The sequence below is a fragment of the Halichoeres trimaculatus genome, unplaced genomic scaffold, assembly GCF_033239565.1.
Source record: "Halichoeres trimaculatus isolate MK-OKI-2021-1 unplaced genomic scaffold, fHalTri1.1 fHalTri1_scaffold_21, whole genome shotgun sequence".
In the NCBI taxonomy this organism is placed as follows: domain Eukaryota; kingdom Metazoa; phylum Chordata; class Actinopteri; order Labriformes; family Labridae; genus Halichoeres; species Halichoeres trimaculatus.
This window is the reverse complement of record NW_027437199.1, coordinates 13,229,522-13,251,136: the sequence shown is the minus strand read 5'-3', so window position 1 is coordinate 13,251,136 and position 21,615 is coordinate 13,229,522. Positions and strand designations below refer to the sequence as shown.

The 21,615-nt window shown below is 41.5% G+C and overlaps 1 protein-coding gene across 10 annotated transcripts in view; it reads right to left on the bottom strand.

The window, feature by feature from the left end:
* nav3 (neuron navigator 3) overlaps nt 1-21,615 on the bottom strand; it is a 526,882-nt gene that overhangs the window by 237,841 nt on the left and 267,426 nt on the right. For 8 of the 10 annotated variants that reach the window (XM_074698210.1, XM_074698211.1, XM_074698212.1 and 5 more), the window contains exon 1: nt 13,965-14,222. The exons of the other annotated variants lie outside the window; for them this stretch is intronic. In XM_074698210.1, coding sequence (XP_074554311.1) covers nt 13,965-14,222 — 258 coding nt within the window. Of the gene's footprint in view, nt 1-13,964; nt 14,223-21,615 lie in introns of those variants that run through there. 10 annotated transcript variants of the gene reach the window in all.

The window sequence follows — 21,615 nt, the reverse complement described above, 5'->3', positions numbered from 1 at the left end:
TGAAGGTTCAAAACTTAATTTTAAAAAAGTAAATTGTTGGGTAAAATATTTATGTATGTATGTATGTATTTATTTTATTTTATTTTATTTTATTTTATTCTAAAGCCCTAATTCGTTTAATTTTAAAATCAAATAAATGGGTTTTGGTGTGGTTCATGAAATTATCCAAACAGTGTCACATTTTAAATTGTTTCCTATGTCCCTTTTTTTCATAAGGTTTGTCTTTCTTGGGTCTATTTTAGTTATTTCCAGTCATATCCACCATTTAATTGAACTGACGGAATCGGCATATCTTGAGAAAAATTCAAAACTTTTCACTTGAATAACGTAACCTCGTTTCAGTTTTTTTTCAGGCTTTGCATGAAGGAAACCCAGACAAAAGAAGTTGGACATCTTTGTGATTTCTCCTTTTCACCCTGTTAAAGATGGTGTCTGTCACTTATCTGCTTCCTCCTAGTGCTCTAAACAGGCCAGTGTGCCCAGGTATCTCAGTAGTAGTATCTCCACTTCCCCATGGTGTTGTTTGGGGGACACTAGCTGCAGGTACCTTCTACTGACCTTTTCATATTACAATTCCCCTTGGTGATTCATAACAGTGCTTAAAAATACCCTTTAAATTACATTACCCACAGTGCACTGTGTCTTTTTGCAGGTGTCACATGATGCTCACTTTTTGAGCTTTGGTTGTGCACCATGAACTATTATCTTGAGCAGCACAAGTTCATTTTTTAACCTTCAAAAGAAAGAAAAAAAAAGTAAAAGGAGGCCAAACATGACCACAGACTGTTTGAGGTGACACAGAAGGACTTGATGAAAAGAAAACCCAACAAAGTAACCAGGGCCAGGTGTTAGGTCCAACACTCAAGCTTACATCCCAAACTCCAAACTCTGAACAACTGCTGTAGAATTTAGGTAAGTGTGAAATACCTTATTTCTTTTCGTTTCATTTACTTTTGTTTACATGGAGCCACCAGTGTTGACTGCCCACAGGGCTCCAAATACATCTTTACAGCAGGGAGTTTCACATTCACTTTATCGTTACCAAAAGGTCACAGATGCACCAATTACTGCCGTATCACTGCACATACAGGCCAAAAGCTGGAGGGGTCACACACCACTGAGTCATCCTATGACCACATGAGATAATGAAGTGTGGCTCGATGCACAAACTCTAGCAAGTCGTCTCCCTGAGAGTTAAGCATTGCATAGCCATGAAAATACTAGAAAAGCCTTAAACTGGAGGAGAAAATGCACTGCAAGCTTCAAAGGTTTGCCCAGCAAAGGCCACCAGTCCAAAAACGAGCACACAAATGTGGCTCTAAAAGGAATTTTCAATAAAAGTGTCCTCCAAATGCACACAAGAAATTCCCTCAAAGGGCCCCGCTGCTCAGAGTAAACATACAGAAATAAACCAGAAGCATTTAAGATTTCCATCAGACAATTTATTTGCCTTCATAAAAACTCTGCACAGACAAAATTCAGCAAATAGGACAACGTTACATGTCTGGGTTGGAAATTAGAAGGAAAATTTATGAGAACATTGATGCTGGTTGTTGGTAATGATGAGTCTAAATATGAGGGTGAACCGCTCAAAAAGAAAAAAAAAACATGTGTGCCTGCTCTGTACAGGGCCCTGTAAAACCCTGTGGCAAGGGTGGGTACAGCTAGAACCACCACCCAGTATCCCACCAGAACAAACTTTCCATCCAGCCATCTGCGTCTGAGGGCTGGCTTCTGTTTTCTATTTGTTTATCAAAAACATCCATCAGTCAAACCCTAAATGTAGCCCATGGGTGGATGATTGATGCTGTTTTTCATCAGTGTTCATTTCACGGTCAAACTGGAACAAACATTTACACCTAGAAAGAACAAACTGCAACCATGTTTTCTTACTGAACATAGAGCAAGTGGAGAAGGATATACACAGCTTATATACGGGAAACTTGTGATTGAAGAAAAAAGTTTGGGCATTTCTTCGTAATTGATTAAATCTTTGACTGCAAACATCTTCTGTGCTGTGCTTATGTCATGAGTACTTCAACACAATAAATACAACAAAACAGGCACAAACTGAGGTGCTTAAATTTCCCATATTTTTAGTATTTCCTGAGTGAGTTTTTTTTTTTTTAGGTAGGTTTTATATTTGGTTGTGAAAACTTTTCAGGGTTAGCCTCAATTCCTGATCTTGTTATCCATAAAGTGATTAAATTGAGTGGGGATGCTAAGATAATGAGGTGCTGCGCTGACTGGCTGTCTGAGAGGAGAGGGCACAAATCAGTACAGGAGACAAATGAGCCCGTGTTAATACACTACACGAAGAATCCAGAATGAGACCATGAACAGAAAGAAACTGTTGAAATGATGTGGGCGTGTGACAACAGCAAGATTATGCCGTAACTTTAATTGAAGAGATTGGACAGAATCGAGACAACAGAGCAGCCTTTGAATCTGGCTCCGACCTTTGACATCTTGGCTCTGCACCACGTAGCACAACCACGGTACCTTAGGAGCATGCTAAACACATAGAGCAGGGATCTCAAACTCGTGCCATGAAGGGCCAAGAGGCCGCAGGTTTTCTTTCCAACCAAAAACTTCACTAGCAGCTTTCACTGATTAGTCCCTGATATCTGCTTGAAGGTGAGGTAATCAGTGAAATCAGCTGGTGAAGTTTTTGGTTGGAAAGAAAACCTGCAGCCTCTTGGCCCTTCAGTTTGAGATCCCTGGCCTAGAGGGATGGGAGTGGTTTTGCTTGCATGTCTATGCAAATAATTTTTAGGGCTGGGACCATATACTATTCTCTTGACTTGAATCTATTACAATTTTTGGGGTGCCGGTTCGATTTAAATCACTATTCTTCGGTATTTATGATTTTTGTGATTTTTAGTTTTCTTTTTAACACCACGCCATACGAAAAAGTTAAATGATTATGTCTACAGACTATATCAGGAGTCATATTTTTCCATAAAATGCACATCACGTGAGTCAGAGAAACATTTCACCCTCTGCTGGAGAAAAGTGGTAACTTTGTTCAAATCCAGTTTATAAACAAAGACTGAAATGAAGAATTTGAATTTGAAAAAAAAAAAAAGCTTTTTGACAAAGAATCCCAATTTTGATATAGTCTAACCAAAAATCCTGATATCTCGATTTACATCTTTATTCTCCCACCCCTAATAACTTCTGTCAATATGCCAATACAGTCATTTTAAGTGGGTGACAGAGACAATGGGGCCAGGGAGCTCCCCCTTTTTTCCTCAGGTACCTTTAAAGTGTCAAGAAAAGACTAATCATGTCAATAGTTACTGGTTTACGACCACTGCTGTGTGAGTCAGTACCCCATAGACCACTGGCTTGACTCAGAGCAGCAGAAACCTCCTCACTCTGTGACTCAAAATAGGTCCACCAGGCAATGGCCCTTGTTAGCATGTGCTATAAGATACGCAAGGATGTTTGGTTCTTGATCCTAGTTGGTCTCTTTTGACACCGGTTGTTGTGGCTTCCCCAGATGTTTCCTTGCAGCTGAGTGTGTCACGGTTAAACACACTACAGAGAAAGAGCTTAAATAGTGATTGAAGGGCTACAGCGGATGGTACGGAAGAAGAAAGGAGAAGAGTGACCTCTTCGTTCAGCAGAGGGAAGGTTATCTGTGACAGCTGGAGAGACAGAACTGGGCCAGGTGTGTGTTAACTCTCTGCCTGCTGCTTTTCCCATCACAAAGGAAAAAGAGAAGAGAAAGAAAGAAAGAGAAGTGTCAGAGAGGACGATAGAGAAAAGGATGGAAAACAAAGAGAAGGGGAATTGGGTAAAGTAAAGGAAAAATAGAAGTAAGTGAGTTGGAAGGTGTGGAATATGAGAAAGGCTGCAGTCATGCAAGGCAGTGAAATGAGGGCCAGAGGAGGACTCATAGAGGAATGCTGGGAATGGGAAAGAGCAGAGACACAGTGACAGGAGATGGAGTGGAAAAAACAAGTTCTGGGAAGATGTGAAAAGAAGGGATTGAGGGGTAATAAAGGAAGGAAAGAAGAGCATGCAACGAAAACAACAGACAGAGAGACCGCTGACAGATGGATGAAGAGAGACAAACGAGAGTCTTAGTCTAAGGTGGAGGTAAAGATGTTCTGCTATTATACACACCTGAAACATCACATGCCTGTGTGTTTGTGTGGATGAATTTGTCAGTGACCTCAAGGTGAACTGCAGCAAGCATTCTGCATGGGGATTGCTTGGATAGAGGTCAGTAACAGGTTAGACTGTTGCAGTTTAAGGTGCAGAATGAAATGATTCAATGTTTGAAATCCTTTAGTGCTTCATTCATCAAAATGATCGTCCATGTGTGCGTAATGGCAGTATGAATATAGTAGCACAGATTGATCTTTGTCCATCACTACCTTTGACTGTATGCAATATAGCGCAGAGTCACCAGCCTGTCAAACACTTCAGTGCCAGTCCCAGACTGAAATTTGGGGGGCTGGGAAGAATCTTCTTTATATTCATTTCTCAAGACTCACTTAGACTTTAATTTGAGTAAAGCTTTTGATTTTAAATACAACTTAACAGAAGTGAACAATCAATTCATCCAATTCATTTATAAAAGCTGAATTGTTCTGAGAAAGGAAACTTTTAAAGATTCTTGTATCTTTCATTTGACATGCTTTTAAAATAAATCAAAAAGCAAAAGCTATTGTGTCCTGTGTCTCTTTTCATGACAAACAACTAACAAGTTAACTGTTTTTCAGAGGTTATTTAGCACAGTGGTTTTCAAAGTGGGGGCCGTGGCCCCCCTGGGGGGGGGGGGCTCAGAAAATTGGAGGGAATGGAAAAATATGATCTTATTATATTTATTTTATTTTATGGTTTTATTCTACTTTTTTTAGAACCATTTTTCCTGAACAAACAATGTGTAAAGTGCCATAATTGCCGGATTCTCAAGTTTCCGATTGAACCAAACCACACCTTGTGTGAGAGCTGCACCTTCAGCATGACGATGTCATCATGCATGTCGACCTGGGGGTTGAGCCTGTTAATAAGCCATCTAAAAAACAAAATTGAATTTTGAGGCTCTTTTCCTGTCACACTAACAGCTACATGTAAAAAAGAAGTATTCGACCTTAGCTGACAAAGCCCTGAAATGCCTTCTCTTTGCAACAACCCACTTCTGTGAGTCTTGCTTATTTGTCAATAATTTCCCATTCTTAACAAATGTAATATTTATTGAAAAGTGAATAAAAGTTGAAAAATTCAAACTTAAAGTTGATTTTTTGTTTTTTTTTACATAATTTGACGCACAGTCTGTTGGTTTACAAAGGGGGTCCATAGCCAGAAGCAAATACTGTTTGGGGGGCCTTGGCGTAGTGAAGTTTGGGAACCGCTGATTGAGCACACCAGCAAAAGACCTGGAGCTACTGTTATATGTCTGCATGCTAATGGAATATACCAAGCTCTATATGACAGCTAGCTTTCCCACACAAGTGTATTTCACTGCATCCAAACAGCCCCAATATGACTGTGAGAAGGTATGAGACAAAAACAGGACAGCGGGACGCTTTGTTCACTTCAATATGAGCTGTGTTTTGAAGTGCGGAAACTCTGACATGAAACGGCAACCAAAGACCAAAAACTCCACATGCAAGCCGCAGTGAAAGCAAACATCTAACCTGCCTCAGTGTGATTATGCCCTGACTGTTGGTAGTTAAGATGACCACACTTGCATCTTTACATAACTGACAGTAATTGGCTTTTAAACCTCTGTTGAACAACAATGGAGCCTCAGCCATGAAGTAAATCTCAATGAATTTCACCCACACAATGTCTCACTGTTAACTCCTGCACTTGAACTTTTTTTGAGCAGTTTCAGGACGAGCGCAATGACTGTACTTCCATGGGAGGGTATTTTTAACCAATGTGGCTGTACTGTAAACACCAGCCGCTCTGTGTGTTCTCACTCCAAGCTTTAAACACCACAGCCGACAGCAGACTCCCTGCGGCACGAAAGGCAATGAAAAACTGTGTGTGAGACAAAAAGCGCAGGGAGAAGGGAGGAGGAGGGACGGAGCACTGGAAAGCATAATACTGGCTCAAATATTTCCCCAATTTGAACCCCAGGGGTCATTAAGGAATCTCAACAGTGTGGGGGAATGTTACAGAAGTGGACAGACTAATGCAAACGATGTGAGTGATTCACATTAGTGGAACTTATTCAACTTCAACATATGGTAAACTAATCTGATTTTTTTCTTATATTTCTAACTCTAATTTGATAATCCTATGGTTCAGAAATCCTGAGTGGGAGCAAAAAATCACCGCCATGTTTCCAATTTGGATCAGGTCAAGTGAGCCTGGTTGGACTCTGCTGTTAACACATTATTTCTGATTGGCTAAGCAGACCACTAACTGCTGACCTTCATGCTGCAAATGCCACTAAACTTGCAAGGACAACTACCGCTGTGGCACAGCAAGAACATGGAGATTATGACAAAAATGGTTGTAAAAAACTTGGCATGCATCTTTTGGTATGTATGTCAGCAATTCCTACAAAAATGTCAACTCTCATAACATTCTATACTGAAGTTTAAAAACTCTGATTTCTTTATTGTTAACAATTCTGTAACAATCCTGCAGCCACTTCAGCCTTATCATGCTGTGTTTTGAAGTTCACTTCCTGACCTCTCAGGCTGGAAGAGGTGCAAAAATAGCAGCGCTGTTCGTCCTGCACGTTAGTGTTCACACCTCCATCACGAGGACAACTTCTCTTCCAGATATGGAGTTCAGCACACGGCGAGTCAGACCACCCATGACTAGGACACGTTCAGACACTCGCACAACCCATCTTTACCAACCCCTCCTCCCTCCTCTGGAACAAGTTGGCCCCTCTGCGTTCTCTCTGTTGTTTCAGCAGTGTCAGAGCAACTGGAGGGCCAAGAAGGAGAGACAGCGAGCCCTGACCACTGATGTGCTGAAGAAACTGTTCATGCAACAGTGCAAGACCCTGGTACAGATGATTTGTTGGCATATATTCTCATAAACCACAAGTTTCCAACATTTATTTCACCTGAACTTCTTTAACGCATGGTCACTGCTGATGCAAATACTGTTGCACAAGAGGAAATAGAAGTAAATTGTGGTAAAAAAAAAAAATGGTGGCAGCACTCAGGGAGTTAAGGCTGTTTATTTCAATGTTAAAAATGTGTTTGCATTATTAATATTACATGCAACTCTCCATGGATGATATTATTGAGCTGTGTGAATGGGCTTTTTGTGCCAAGCAGAAACTTCCAGCTGTGAGAAATGAAGCTGACGCGGAAGTGTGAAAGAAATACAGTTCTCCCTGTTGAGGCTGTCTCCAAAAGTACCAGAAACTATGTCCACACTAGGGATGTACCAATACTGATCCTGGTATGAGGCCTTAAAGCTGGATTGGAATTGGTGGAAAAGGGGCCAGTCCAGCTTTGCATAAATGTTCACAATTGGATAGAGTTTCTGAACATTCTTAAGCTTTGTTTATTTATCATTTAAATATTAAAAATTTTATAGTTTAAATAAATGTCAACTTCAGTGATTTCATATACTTATTTTTTATCTTTGATCCAAAACATTTCTAGTCCTATCCAAAAGTAGGGCATGCAGTTTACCATTTAACACTAGTATCAGTTCGGTATCGGTACTGGCCGATACCAAAAGCCCAGGTATTGGTATCAGTATCAGTATCGATATGGGTATCTGTATCAGTATCAGTATCGGAACCAGAAAAGTTGAATCGGTACATCCCTAGTTTACGCAAATTTGAAAATGACAATATTTGCGCGAAGTTACAAAAGTTTTACAGCCTGATAGAAAAAATACTGCATTTTTGTTTTTGTTTTTTTTAAAGTGGCCCTATCAGTGACAAGGAGCTAAATCAAAGCGATTAAGAGGTAAAATGATAAGACTCTCATTAATGAAGGAGTTTGCTCCCCAACAACATAGAATAGGTTAATGCACTAAATAACAGTGACGGCAAAGGAAAATCTGTGCTTGATGCAAATTTCATTTATTAGCTAGAACACTGTTTGCATAGAAGTTGCATGATACTTTCAGAGTGTCAGCATACTGTGATGGCAATGACTTGCCTTGTTTATGGTGTTTTTGCACAGAAATAGTTTCTTTAATTTTTTTATAGTTGATTTGTTGAGTTTTGGACAAGCTCAAACTATAGAACAAAGATTCAGACTCTGCACTAAAAGCAGGAGAGAAAGAGGACAAGAGAAACCCACAGTGTCAGGCCCACCCAGAGGAAGAGATGGAAGGGAGCAAAGGTTTGTTTACATTCTACTCACTCACTCAAACTCACCAGACCCCGGCATTACTCCCTGAGGCACTCCACCTCACTTCCCTGCTTTGAACCCACCCAGACTGTTGTGCTGAGACCAATATCAGGCCGGAGCAGGAGATGCACCAGACAACAAAAATAGGCCCTGATTATTCTCCTTAATCCTCAGTGTACACAACACTCACTCTCTTTCTCTCACACAAAAACACACACCCACGCACGTTTACACACACTGAGAGAATCAACAGGATATGTTTTGTTCTCTAAGTGGGTGAGTGTGTCTGGCACAAGTCCACACTTCCGGCTAACGTTTGTGTACTGATTCTTTAAGGGGCCACATTCTGGGATGACATTTCACCAATATAAGAGGATGGAAAATATAGCAGCTTGACAAGGAGGAGCTCTACACCTGGAATTTATTAGACTGATTCAAGACATGCAGCTCTGATATTTCAATAATTTGCCTTTCACACATGTACCAAACGGTGGGGGATTTCCTCTGTCACACTCTTGTAACTCAAACCACTGACTTTAGTGTAGAGTAGGACACAATGTTCTCCATGTAGAAGGTGTAGGATATTTTTCACAAGTAAACAATACGCAGACTAGAAAAGCACTCAGAGAGCACAGACCTCCGCCAAACATATTGTGATTGCCACGCAACAATTTAGTTCTACTTTAGTGTTATACTCCCTTTCAGCAGACTGTCCTCTACAATTTGGTGTTTGTTGCAGGTTTGTACAATAATTTGTTTCCTGACAGTGTTGAAAATGATGATGACCCAGTACATATTTTATATTCTGGATCTTAGTATCCAGTATATTGGCAGGATCTGGATCATACTTTTAAATCTGTCAGAAATTATGCTGATCTTGTCTTGTATTGTTTTGCAAAGCAATCTGACCATTTATCGTGGAGTTATATACACATATGGTGAAAACGGCCCTATCTCACAATGATAAAGAATCATTTTAAAAAGTTCTGGATCCAGACGGTGATCCGGATCACCTCCAAAACTTAATCACTTCTTCCTTATCCCACATTTCATGAACATTTCATCAAGATCCATTCATTCATTTTTGAGTTAAGTTGTTCACAGACAGACAAACAGACAACTCTCCCAAAAACATAACCTCTTTGGCAGAGGTGATAACAAGGCAAACAGTGCCTGTTGAATCTAATCTGATTTCTTCAAGAGATGGGAAAGAATCTGCATAAAAGTCAAGGTGATAAATTTCATCTTTTGCATTCACATTTGCATCAGAATAAAGTTGGGACATTTTCAGAAATGTGGTGCATGTGTGAAAAAAGGGGGAATTGAATCCAGAAGAGAAATACTGCTGTTGAGTTCCTTAAATGCTCCAGAAGGTAAAATGTGGAAGTTGAAGTCCACGACCTAGTGGAAAGCTTGATTCAATAATTGGCTGTATTCTCTGTGTCAAGACCAAAAAAGGCCCGGAGTTTAGAGGAGCGAGCAGGTTATTAAATAAATATAACTCACTTCAAAGGAAGGCTCAGTGTAGTGTGTGTTGGAAAGCATGGAGAAGTACACAGACACCACCTAAATGAATCCCATTGGCACCAACACAATTTTTCAAGGATGAATGAACCAAATCAACATAATGTTTTCCTCTGCAAGGGCATAAATTTAATAAAAAAAATGTGATGCAATCTTAATTTCGAGCTCAAAAAGAACTCACTTAAAAAAGTCCCTCGGGCTGTGAGGTTAGGACAGCTGCCAAACTCGTGATGCACAAGATAATTCCCTATCAGTGGTGGCGGCGCTGACACTTCATTAAAGCTCAGTCGACTCTGATAAGCTCTTCATTCCAGCTCGTCATCCCGCAGCGCCAGAGGCAGTGACTGATGTGTACTGTCAGCAGAGAGTGCAACAGGAAGAGCAAACGTCTTTCCTTGTTCTCATCTCAATCATGGAGGGAAAGTATGAGTGCTTGACGGGACAGATTCTTAGATTGATTAGGATGGAAGGTCTCAAAGGGGGGCAGATGTTGCCACCTCACCACTCAGGAACTCAAGGCCTAAGCTGCCATCTGCTAATGTTTGTGACAGCTAGCTAATATGAGTGCCTGTCATGTCAACAATCACGACAACATAAACTAAATAATACATAATAATGTGCTCACATAGACACATCTTGGATAAAAAATTGGAATCATTGTATGTTGTCATAAACATAGGACAGTATCACGGCTAACTCTAGGGATGGTACGATTTTGAAAAAAATCGAAACCATTCAGTTTTCGTGACTCTGTGTGCTTCGTTCGGTTTGTGTTTTTTTTTTTCTTCGTTTTCCAACTCAGTTTGAAGTGAGTATGTTGCTCCGATCATACACATGTGCAACGTGAGGCGAAGGAGTAAGGTGGAACACTTGTGGGGGGGGCGTGCCTGTTGTTTACATGACGAGCAGAGAAGACAGTCAGAGCTAGAGGGTGAACCTGTAGCGTTGTGTCATTTTGCTGTCACAGAGCACTTTAGATTCAGTGGGAGCTCTGATGACAGCGGTAAGAAAGTGGAGGATAAAACGGGGACCGAGTTTCGCCAACTTAGAGGCTTTGTTGCTGTATTCAATAAAGTTTCAGAGCCCTGTCTTGACTTTCTTTTAAAGACAACAATTCTTGCAACTTTTCTGGAGTTTGTAGAATCTGACTTTAAAGCATGTTTTGACCTCTGCAATGGTCAGCCTGTGCTCTTGTGAGCCCCTCCCCTATCCAAAACACAGAGACAATCCTCCTCACTCACAGCAGATGAAATCACACAAGTGTGTGTCTCATTATGGTCACTTATGCCAGTCCCCAGCCCAGATATCTCTCCTACAGAGTTCATGACAATTATATGCAAATTTATTATTATGCAAATTAGACAATGGCATCATTTAGTGACTTTTAGTGACTTCTGGGACAGCCAATAGTGGCTTGCCTTACTGAGGAGTTGGCATGTTGAAGCTAGCAATGTTTCACTCAGCTTTAATGATGTTTTAAATGGGAAACAATTTTTTTCTTTCAGGTTTTTCATGACTATACACAACAAAATTAATGAAAAATAATCTCTTAATAGTGGATTATTAGGGTATATGGTAATCTGGGGCGGTAAAAACAACCATGATTTTTCTGAACTGTTTCATCCCTGACCAACTCCTATTTTGATTTGCTGGTAAGGTTTCTCTCTTTACAAACATGTGTCAGGTAAGAAACACCTGGGCTCAAACAGAAACTTTTAAAAGCAGATGAAACTTGCGACACTCCTTTGAAACTATGTGCAGTCTGTTGTGCAGAGGGATTATCTATGAAATGATACAGACAGTATAAATACAGACAGTGTAAATACAGCTGAGATCAGCTGCAGCTAATTCTGAACAGTGTCCAAGATGAACTTTGTCTGCGCAGCTTAGCTGTGAAAACCGCCAAAAGCACCTGCAGGACTTGTGCAGTTTCTCCTGCTGATAATGTCATTCTGTGAAAGTGACTCTGCTGCTTAATGTGTCAATATTGGTCTGTCGATGTTGGTAAGAAAAACATCATCACGCCCTATGTCGTGCTGCAAATACAACACCAAAGAAAAACACTTATCCCTTCTTCCTCTCTGCTTACACTTGTGTCTTTATCACTGCAAGCATGGGTGTACGTCAGGGCGCTGAAATACTTGTTGATTGTTTATAACTTTGATGATTTGGGATAGCATGACTTGAGTCACGGCTCAGATGTTTTGTCAGTAAGTCTCTACATTGACCAGGCAGGAGTTTCCATCGTTTACCAAGAAGCTGAAATCTTCCCAGTTCCAACTTTAGCAAACAGCATCCAGGTGAGGATATCCTCGACCTTTGGCAAACAAGCCAACACACGCTGGTCTTTTTGTATGTACAGGGGGCTGCATGTGCACAAACAAGAATGTAGTCATGCACTACGAACTTGCGCACACACTCAAACACAATCCTACACTTGATCCTGCTTGATAATAGGACTCCAAAGTAAACAAGGAGTGCTGGTTAATGTGAAGGAGTAATGGCAGTGTTTACTCCACCTTCTCTCCCTTTTTCCCCCTCTGAAAGCCCAGAGAGGAAAGCTCTTTAGGGACGACACAACACAATTAGACAGACTAATTACCCCCCTCCATACCACCAATTCCTCACCCACAACGACCGACAGGCTGGGGCAGGCATGAGATGTCTGTCTCCCTACAAGCTCTCTAAGAACAAGGACTCTGATGCACATTTTAAGTAATTTAGTAGATGCTCTATCATAGAGAAGCACTCGAAACCTTGTAAACAACAAAAGGGCAAAGACCAGAGCCAAAGCACACCTACAGAACGGCTTGCAGTTAACTGAGAGGTTAATGAAATGCGAAGCATTTTAGAGCTTGAAGGTCCACTTTAATAAGTCCCAACCAGAGATTTGTAAATCAGTGAGTCTGTTAGTTGTGTTAACAAGCTGAAAGTCAAGCTGAAGTTGTCAGTTCAGCAGCAGGTTAATGATGAAGGAACAAGAACCCCCTCCCCAATCCGTAGTCACCCTGCAGGCGATTTGGACTCAGTCACGGACACACAAGGCAGGATTTAGAGGCCGGGGCAGGCGATGACCCATGCTTTGAAGTCTGCTGCCCACGTTTCCTGCAGGTCACGAGGAACTGCAGCTTTGTTCACCATCAACAGCCAAGTAAGTTAGGAAAGAATCTTAGGAAGGGACGCTTCAATTTTTGTCTTTTCTTCCTGCTGGGAAGTCTTGCAACGGTTGAAGGAGGTCTGCACAGCAGAGGAGGGAGGGGGGGAGGTATGAGAGACCAACCGGCCAAACAGGAAAGTTTCAGTTTGTGCTCTGACAGCTCTGGATGTGGGACGGACTCCGGCACTGCTGAAAGTATTTGGCGGGGAGTTTTGAAAACCACTTCAGGATAGAGCGACCCCGCCTTCCCTGCTGCAGCCTGAGAAACTGAGCCAAAATGTTTCTGCAAAGAGGAAGGGACTTGGCACAGCTTGAGTCCAGTATGGGGAACCACTTAACAATGATCTCTGCGTCAATCGAAGCTGCCGCAACATTTCATCTCCGATAGGGGTATTAGGAATATGCTCAGGGAGAAAACAGGACAGGTAGTTTATCTGAAACATTACCCCCACTGGAGGCAGAAAACCGCAGACAAAGAGTCAAACAAAGATCTTCTAATCCGTGGGGCCACTCAGGTAGTACCCATTACCCTTTGATTAGTCTCCCTCCCCACAGAGGAGCAGACACGGTTCACTTCCCAGGTAGAGGTCCTTATTGTCCTGACTCCAGCACAAAGTTGAGCCCCTAGACTTCTCTAACACACTGCAAAGTAGATGATTTCCAGAGTTAATGGGCAGCAGGATGAGGTAATGCACTGACAGCAATACATTACTCATCTGTTTCCCCTTCAATGATGACAAAAAAAAGCGACTTCATCCCCCCAGCACACATGACTCATCACCGTATGCTGGATCTCTGTTTCTGATCAAAGGAGACACCTGCTCAAACCAAGAAGAGGAAAGACAGCAGGACAGACGCAGGAGCAAGAGAGTCAGCCTGACAAGCCAGACGTAGGCTCATTCATCTCTGACACCTGTGGAGTGTCGCTTTACTTTCCACCACACACAAATGCACAAAGCAGACACACACTGCCACAAACTAACCTTGCAGATCTTGCTCTCCTCAGTCTCCGCTCTGGACTTCCCCTCAGGTGTCCTCTCCCGCTGGTACTCAGATTTGACAGACAGCTGGCAGGAGAGCCCCGGGGCACCCTCACCTACCCTGAGCTCCTGCTGCCGGGCCATGTAGCCCTGTGAGGTGGCCGCCCTGACTGCACTTGGGATGGGGAGAGCAGTATGCACTGGCTTGGTGCCCACGGCCGAGGGTTGCCTGAGCTTGGAGGCTACGCCAACCACCGGCATGGTACTTCCCAGGCACAAAAATAACAACACAGGAGTGTGAGAGAGGTCCCGAAGTACGGTGAGGGAAGAGAAACAAAACCTTCAATGACTCCCAGTGATGTCAGGCACTAAAAAGGTGAGATTAACAGAAAAAAAGGAAAGAGGAAAGAAAAAACTGCAGTTGCCTCTCAGACTGAGAGGAGAGCAACTGCGCTCATTCTGTAGCCTACAGCGAGCAGGACTCACAGAAACTGAGAAAGCTTCTCCTTCCTTCAGTTCACTCCCTCCTCCTTCTCCTCCCACAAGCAACACTCCTCCCTCCCATCTCCTTTCCTCTCTCACTCTCAGTCACTCTCCCTCGCTGTCAGGAGCGTTCAACAAAGTCAGCCAACACAGTTCAAGGGGGCATGGACTCCTCTGGTAGGTAAAACCACCAAAACGACAAAGCCTCTATTACTGTGTGTGTGTGTGTGTGTGTGTGTGTGTGTGTGTGTGTGTGTGTGTGTGTGTGTGTGTGTGTGTGTGATTGTGTGTGTTTAGGTGTGTGTGTGTGTGTGTGTGTGTGTGTGTGTGTGTGTGTGTGTGTGTGTGTGTGTGTGTGTGTGTGTGTGTGTGTGTGTTCAGTGAACTACATTTCTTTCTCTCTTTCTCTCTTTCCTCACACGAACACTGAACACACCGTCTCTAAATAGACACACACAGTCTACATCTGGAGCTGCCCCTCCTTTTCAGGAGCAAAACAAAAAGATAAAAGTTAAAAAATTAAAATCAAACTTTTTAGAGGAATCCAAAAAAAAATTCCAACAAATGCTTTAATTTAGATTTTTTCTTTAAAGATGCTATGAGGCATGCTATGAGGCCACCTTGTGTGAGTCTCCGCACACTGTCGTAAATGACATTTAGTGAGGCGTGTTTGTTTTGGAATTAAATGGAGATCGGATCGAAATAAGTTTACTTTGTTCAAGACAACTTTTTACTTGATACAACGCGCTGATTTAGGTATTAAACAGTACAGTGGTTTGAAACGCGACATCAAGCAGATGCTATAGCAGCCAGCTATATGCTAGCGACATCAGCAGCCCGGTGCTCCGACGTATCTGTAGGTTAATGTGACAACAAATAAACACTGTCAGTTTGTAAGTAGCTCAGTAGCCATTTACATTTATCGAGCTGGCAGCCTGGTGCTCTAAGACATGACCATAATGTGTAACGTTAGTAAATCCTGGTTAGCTACGTCCTGCCAGTCGTCTACCAAGCAGAGCTAACGTAACCTCATTCTTCATTTTATTGATAAAATATCAAGTTTGAGCAGACCACTGAAGAATAACTGCTGACTGTGGGTTGAAATGAACATTACCACAAACAATTAGCCTTTAGTAGCTAATTAGCCTTTAGCTTGGGCTGGAAGCTAAGAAGTAGCAATTTAAAATAACCTGTAACCAGCAATATTGGTAATGGAAGTTGTAAATTTCAGTAACAAAAAGTCCACTAAATTCAGAAGGTGAAATTAAAGAGAAGTAGTATGTTAATTAATGGACAAACCTTAATAATATGTTAGTTTATTGTCATTCCAGTGACATTTTTTTTTTTTGTCTTACTCACTGCGTTTTCTGACAGAACCTGTTGGTTTGCCGTTGCTCAGCCGTCATGCCTGAGAGAAAAGTTTCTTAAAGGCTCCAGGAGGCTTATGTCTTTCTTTGTAAGGTACTAAACAACAGAATGATGCATTTGTGTGGTCACGGTGATGAAAGGTACGCTCTGTATGTGTGCTAAACTCTGATGTATTGCCAAAAGTCCTGCTTGATGAAAACTGCACTGGATTATATATACCAGCATAACAGCTGCTGCTCACCAAAGAGTCAGTTTAAGGAGTCCCAACTGTTGTGAGACAAGGAAACATTTATCCTGATCAATACAGTTTTATAGCTTTGCAATCTGGGGTTTTGAAGCACACACTATTTTAATTCTGTGCAGCTTTTAATAAAACAGAACAGACAGCAGAGTTAATACAACACAGACATAAATCTGTAATGTAGGATTTCTTTAAAGCTGTGAGTATTCACAGCATGAGGAGCTGGTGAATTTAATCCATCAAGTGTTCTGTTGGTTGGAGGAAGACAGAGCCACACTGAATTTGGGCTGCATTAAGTGGGCACAATAAGACATGAAGCTCCTTCTTTTGTTATTATTTTCAAAGCGCTCCCTGCTCTGCACGAGACATAAAAGGGAGTGAAAGTTTTATATGGAAAGGCTCCATCTGGTTCAGTTTAGAGAGGCGAGGAGATGTGCTGGAGTCAGAGGGGTACACTGCAATGTCACGGCAAACCGGAACTTTTTAACACGCCATCGACCAATAAAAGGAGCAGAACGGGGAGGGAAAGCAAACACAACACCTGAAAAGTATCCTTTCTCATAAGGCTGCTTTTTGTTTCAGTCTGAGCCTGAACCTTGACCTCTACAAGAAGGTTGACTGTGAAGGTAGAAAATCCCTCGTAGATGTTATTTAAGTGTACACGTTTGTTTTACATGCCACTGCTTCCTGTTCTTCTCACTTTCATTCAGACTGAATGCCCTTAACATTTAAAATACTTAAAAGAGACCCTGCTTTCCCCTGACCCGGAATAGCACCAGCCACTCTGACATGTTTTCAATCATGCGCCAGGGCCTATCATGACGAGCCTAAAACAACAGGATACCACGTGAATGAGTGGCACAGCTCCAGCTAAACTTTGCTGCTTGCTGCTACTGCCCGTGGAGCTGCACGAACTGGAGGCCATTGGCCGGCATCCAGCTTCCCAGGACCGTCTGGAACTGCCGGGAAACCCGCCTCTGACAAGGGCCCATCCCTGGGGTGCTGAGTTGAAACATGCTTACACCAAAACCTCAGAGAGATCTTAAGAAAACCTCTCACTTCCCTCCTCTTTTTCCCTGATTTCTGAGATAATCACCTGATGCAGCAAAATATAACCCAGGGAGAATTAGGGGGTCTGCAGGTAAAAGCCCTCAGCTGTAATACAGAGCTGAAAGTTCCCGTTTAACAACACTGACGCGCTCCAAAGTCAACACCAGCAAAGTGGATCTTAGGTTCATTTCCATCCTCACAAATGGAGACGGGCGGGTCAGCTCCCTCGTGCTTGGCTACCAGGTCCAACCACTTCTCTAAAAATAGCACAACAGCCGACTGTGTCACGGCAGAAATGTGGAAAGAGCAGGGCGAGATGAAGAAGAAAGAGTATAAAGAGGATATCAATGAGAAGATGACTTTGAATAGTTCAAATTATGTGTAGATGGTAAATAACCTCAAGACAGTCCAGCTGCAGACCTCCACTCTCTTGGCGGCTCCACTCCTCCACTGTCAGAAGGAAGTGACGTCAGGATACAAAGAAAAAAATAAAAAAATAAAAGTTTCCTTCAAAGTTACATTACCTGGACACATTTGGTGTAATAATGTCATTTTCCATTTCCTAAAAATTTACTTTTCTATTTCACACCAGATTCCAATTCAATACATTGAACATGTTATACATCTCCTAATATACCAAAAGCAATATGGAAAAAAAATGCACTAGCTTGATGCCACTGTTTATTTTGCAACATAAATTGCATTTATATGCTAGTAGCGTATATTGATTTTACTTCAGTTTTAAACAAGAATTTCAACTTTTATCACAGAAACATGTCACACTGAGTCTCTGTAACACAAAACTCTGAATATCAGAATACTAATAGACAAATGTTTTCCATGAGGAAAATAAAACAAAACTTACATGCAGGCTATAGTTTAAATTATTGCATTACATTTGATGGCCAACTTTAGTCAAGGGTATAACAAAACACTAAAATTGACCTCAGGTGACGTGCAAGTTTTTACTTATCTTTATTTAATTATGTACAGAGATATCCAGATCCATTGACCAATTTCAAATGTATTTAATTGTAAACTCTTTGTTAGCTCAATAAAATACAGTTTGGGGTTTTTTTTTTGGTTGTTGTTGTTTGTTTGTTTGTTTTATTGAACTTCACATCCTTACATCACTTCCTTCTGACAGTGGAGCCTCAAAGAGAGACGGCTGAGAATGGAGGTCTGCAGCTAGACCCCTCTCATTTCAGTTAGGAGCAAAGAACTTACAAAGATATTTCTGGGCATGGCATGCACTCTTGATTTGCTGCTTGCGCTTGTTGGATTTAACCTTACCATATTTGTCTGTGACCTTCCAATGTGCAGCCGCTGACATGCTCGTGCAAGCAACCAAGTGAAAAGGCTCAACATTAGAGAAACCCAAAGCATGCCGTTTTTATTATATCTCACAGGAGAGATAAGTACTGCACTGCAAAAAAACTTAAAATCTTATTCAGTGTTTTTGTCTTATATCAGTAGAAAATGCCTATTTAGACTTGATATGAGCCACATTCCCCTAACTAGTCTGGAAAAGTGTCTTTTTTCAAGTTATTTAAAGACAAAAAATAAGGTCTGAATTGCTTGCAACAAGTAAAAGAATCTGCCAATGAAACATTATTTAAGTTTAAAGCATGTTTTCAATCAAACTTCTCTTGATGGATCGGCAGATCTTTTTTTCCTTGTTAAAGCAACACAGACCTCATTTTTGTCTTTTAATACCTTATAACAATTTTTTTCTGGACTGAGCAGTTGAATGTGGCTCATTTTAAGTAGAAAAATACATTTTCTACTTAAAATAAGACAAAAACACTTGATAAGATTTCCATTTTTTGCAGTGTAGTGTCCTGCTCTTGACTTGAATGCAACACTTTTAAAAGGGCCTTACATTCAGCTTGAGGTCCGGCAAAAGTCGGACACAAAGCTTTTCTTTACATAAAAGCTAACCTGTTGTTAGAATGCCTTAATCTTATTTTGGCACTGACATAAAAAAGACTTCGCCGCAGCTAAATTTAAGCTTCAGTCGGTGCTCCTGTGGATCCTGCTCGGCAAAGCTACTCTGGATTTCCAGGAAAACCACGGATAAATATCTGGTGGTGAGGGAGCACATTCCTGCTGAAGGGAGGCAGAAGGTGAAGCCGGCGTCTAAAAGGGAGGGATGAAAGCAGGGAGGTCGACAACATCTCTGCACACAGCTGGAGCCTCATTGTGTTATCACCCACACGTGCTAAATGGTGCTGATACGAGGACGTACAAGACCCTGTGCTCCAAGCAGAACCAAACAGGATGTCCCCCCTTCAAAATGTGCCAGTCCTGGTTGAGTTCGATGTCACTTTTGTGTCATTTATTTCAGTGTCAGGGGTTTGGTTGATAAGAATAACAGATATTTCAACTCTACGGAATCAATACTGTCATGTGTTTATTATCTGTTCCAGGCGATGGGTGGATGGTTTGTAACCTGCACTTTAGGACGTGTGTGTGTGGTTTATATGAAAGATACCGCCCAGGGTCACTTGACGTCAGTGCTGAGGTTGTGCTGTGGCTGTGAAAACAAACACACTGGGGTGCCCGAGATAAGAGGGGTCAAACACCTCCCACCCTGCACACACACAAGCACTCACACATACATGCACAATCTCACCCAGAGTCTAAACACATCCCTTGGGGAGGCTAGATAGATAGTCACGCACCTGGCCCTGTCAGCACTCTGAATGCTATCAGTCAACCACATGTCAGACAACACGGAAAATAAAACAAACACACACTCACGCCAGCACACACACAACAAAGAGGTGGCTGAGTGGACAGAGGCATGTACAGCGGCTCAGTGAACACTGGCATGTGCCATTAACATACATCAAGCATGAACTGGATTCAGGGGGGGGATGTAAACACACATTCACTTTCATCCTCTCTCTGTCTCAATGGTTAAGGATGCACAGAGAGATTCCTGCTCCTCAGTCAACCTTTGGCTTCTCTGCAGTCAACCACCCACGCAGAAAGCACGCTTTCAACCAGAAAAATGGGACCACTTCAGGCTGTGTCTTCACCTTTTCCCACAACCTCTGGTTTGAATTGTAGATCTTCATTTCCAAGTCTGATTTGCTGCTCTTGTTGAATGTTTGTACAGACTTTTTAGAGGCACTTTGGAAAACAATAAATATTTGATCACTTGGCCTGATGGCAGTGAAATCAAATGCAGTGTAAAAAAAAAAAGATACAGGAGTATGACATTAACTTTGAAATATGGATTTAAGAGCGAATCTCCTGTGGTCATGCATGAGGGTTGCAAGATTTTTCTTTTCCTCCTCCACCACAACAAAATATATGGATCTCATGTTGACCAAAAATAAAAAAAGTATACTCTTCACTGTATAAATGTTACATTAAAACTAGCATGACTCAAAAGGGCCGGTAAGGGCCTGTGTCCACTAACAGCTGTTTGTTTGTTTGTTTTTTTTCCCTCACTGGCAGAGCCTAAAACTTCAAAGTCAGAGCACTAACTGTTATGATTGTTTTCCCTTCACATTTTATTCACCTGAGTAAAATCCATTAGGTCCATTTCAGAGAGGCTTTATACTTATACTTAATGTTGTAAATAGGGCTGTCACTTTAATGCATTAATTTGATTAATTAACTTTACTGCATTATAAAAATTAACACGTGATTAACTCATTGGCAGCCAGCCATATTCAGTACATCTTGAACGATCTTTCAAGACCCAAATATTAGAGTTTTTTTATGACTATGTTATCACCAAAGTACCTAAGAGTGGAATCTTCTTTTATGTCTGTCTTCTTGTTTTGACACCCCCCCCCCCAAAAAAAACAAAAAAAACAGAGAAAACAATCATTTTTTTATCGTGTTTGTCTCGGGTGCTCCATCCTTTATCCTTTCCACTCTTCCTCCCTGAACTACCCTGACACATCCTCAGGTCAAGCGTGAGCTGCCTGAACTTTTCTGACTTGCAGCGTCTCGTTATGTCTCTGCAGTATCACATCTTCTCCTTATATCCGTGCTGAGCTCTCATCCAAAGAGCGCATCACTCTCACCCACAGTAGTTTATGAGCATGATTATGATCAACAAGCTCCGCCAGACCCCACCTCTCTAAACAGACAGACAGATAGATAGATATGAGATTAATTGTGATTGTGATTAATTAGATTAATTAATTACAAATCCTAAACTTAATTTGATTTTTTTAAATCACCTGACAGCACTAGTTGTAAAATATTCACTTTCATAAGAGAAGAATGTAAATTTAATGGAAAGAAATCTGTTGTGGCATTGGCAGCTTGGTACAGCTGTGAAACATGCAACTTTTCTTTAGCATAATTAAAACCATTTGGAAAACAGATTTCAACTTTACTGTTTTCATGGATGCCAAAGCAGCATCAATTTGGGCGTGTGATTTTGTTGTATTTACATCTTAACTCACACATCCTCTCAGCGTGTAGCTTCAATATGTTCCACCCCTGTTGAGCAGTCTACCCCCTAAGCGGTTCAAAGTTAAACAA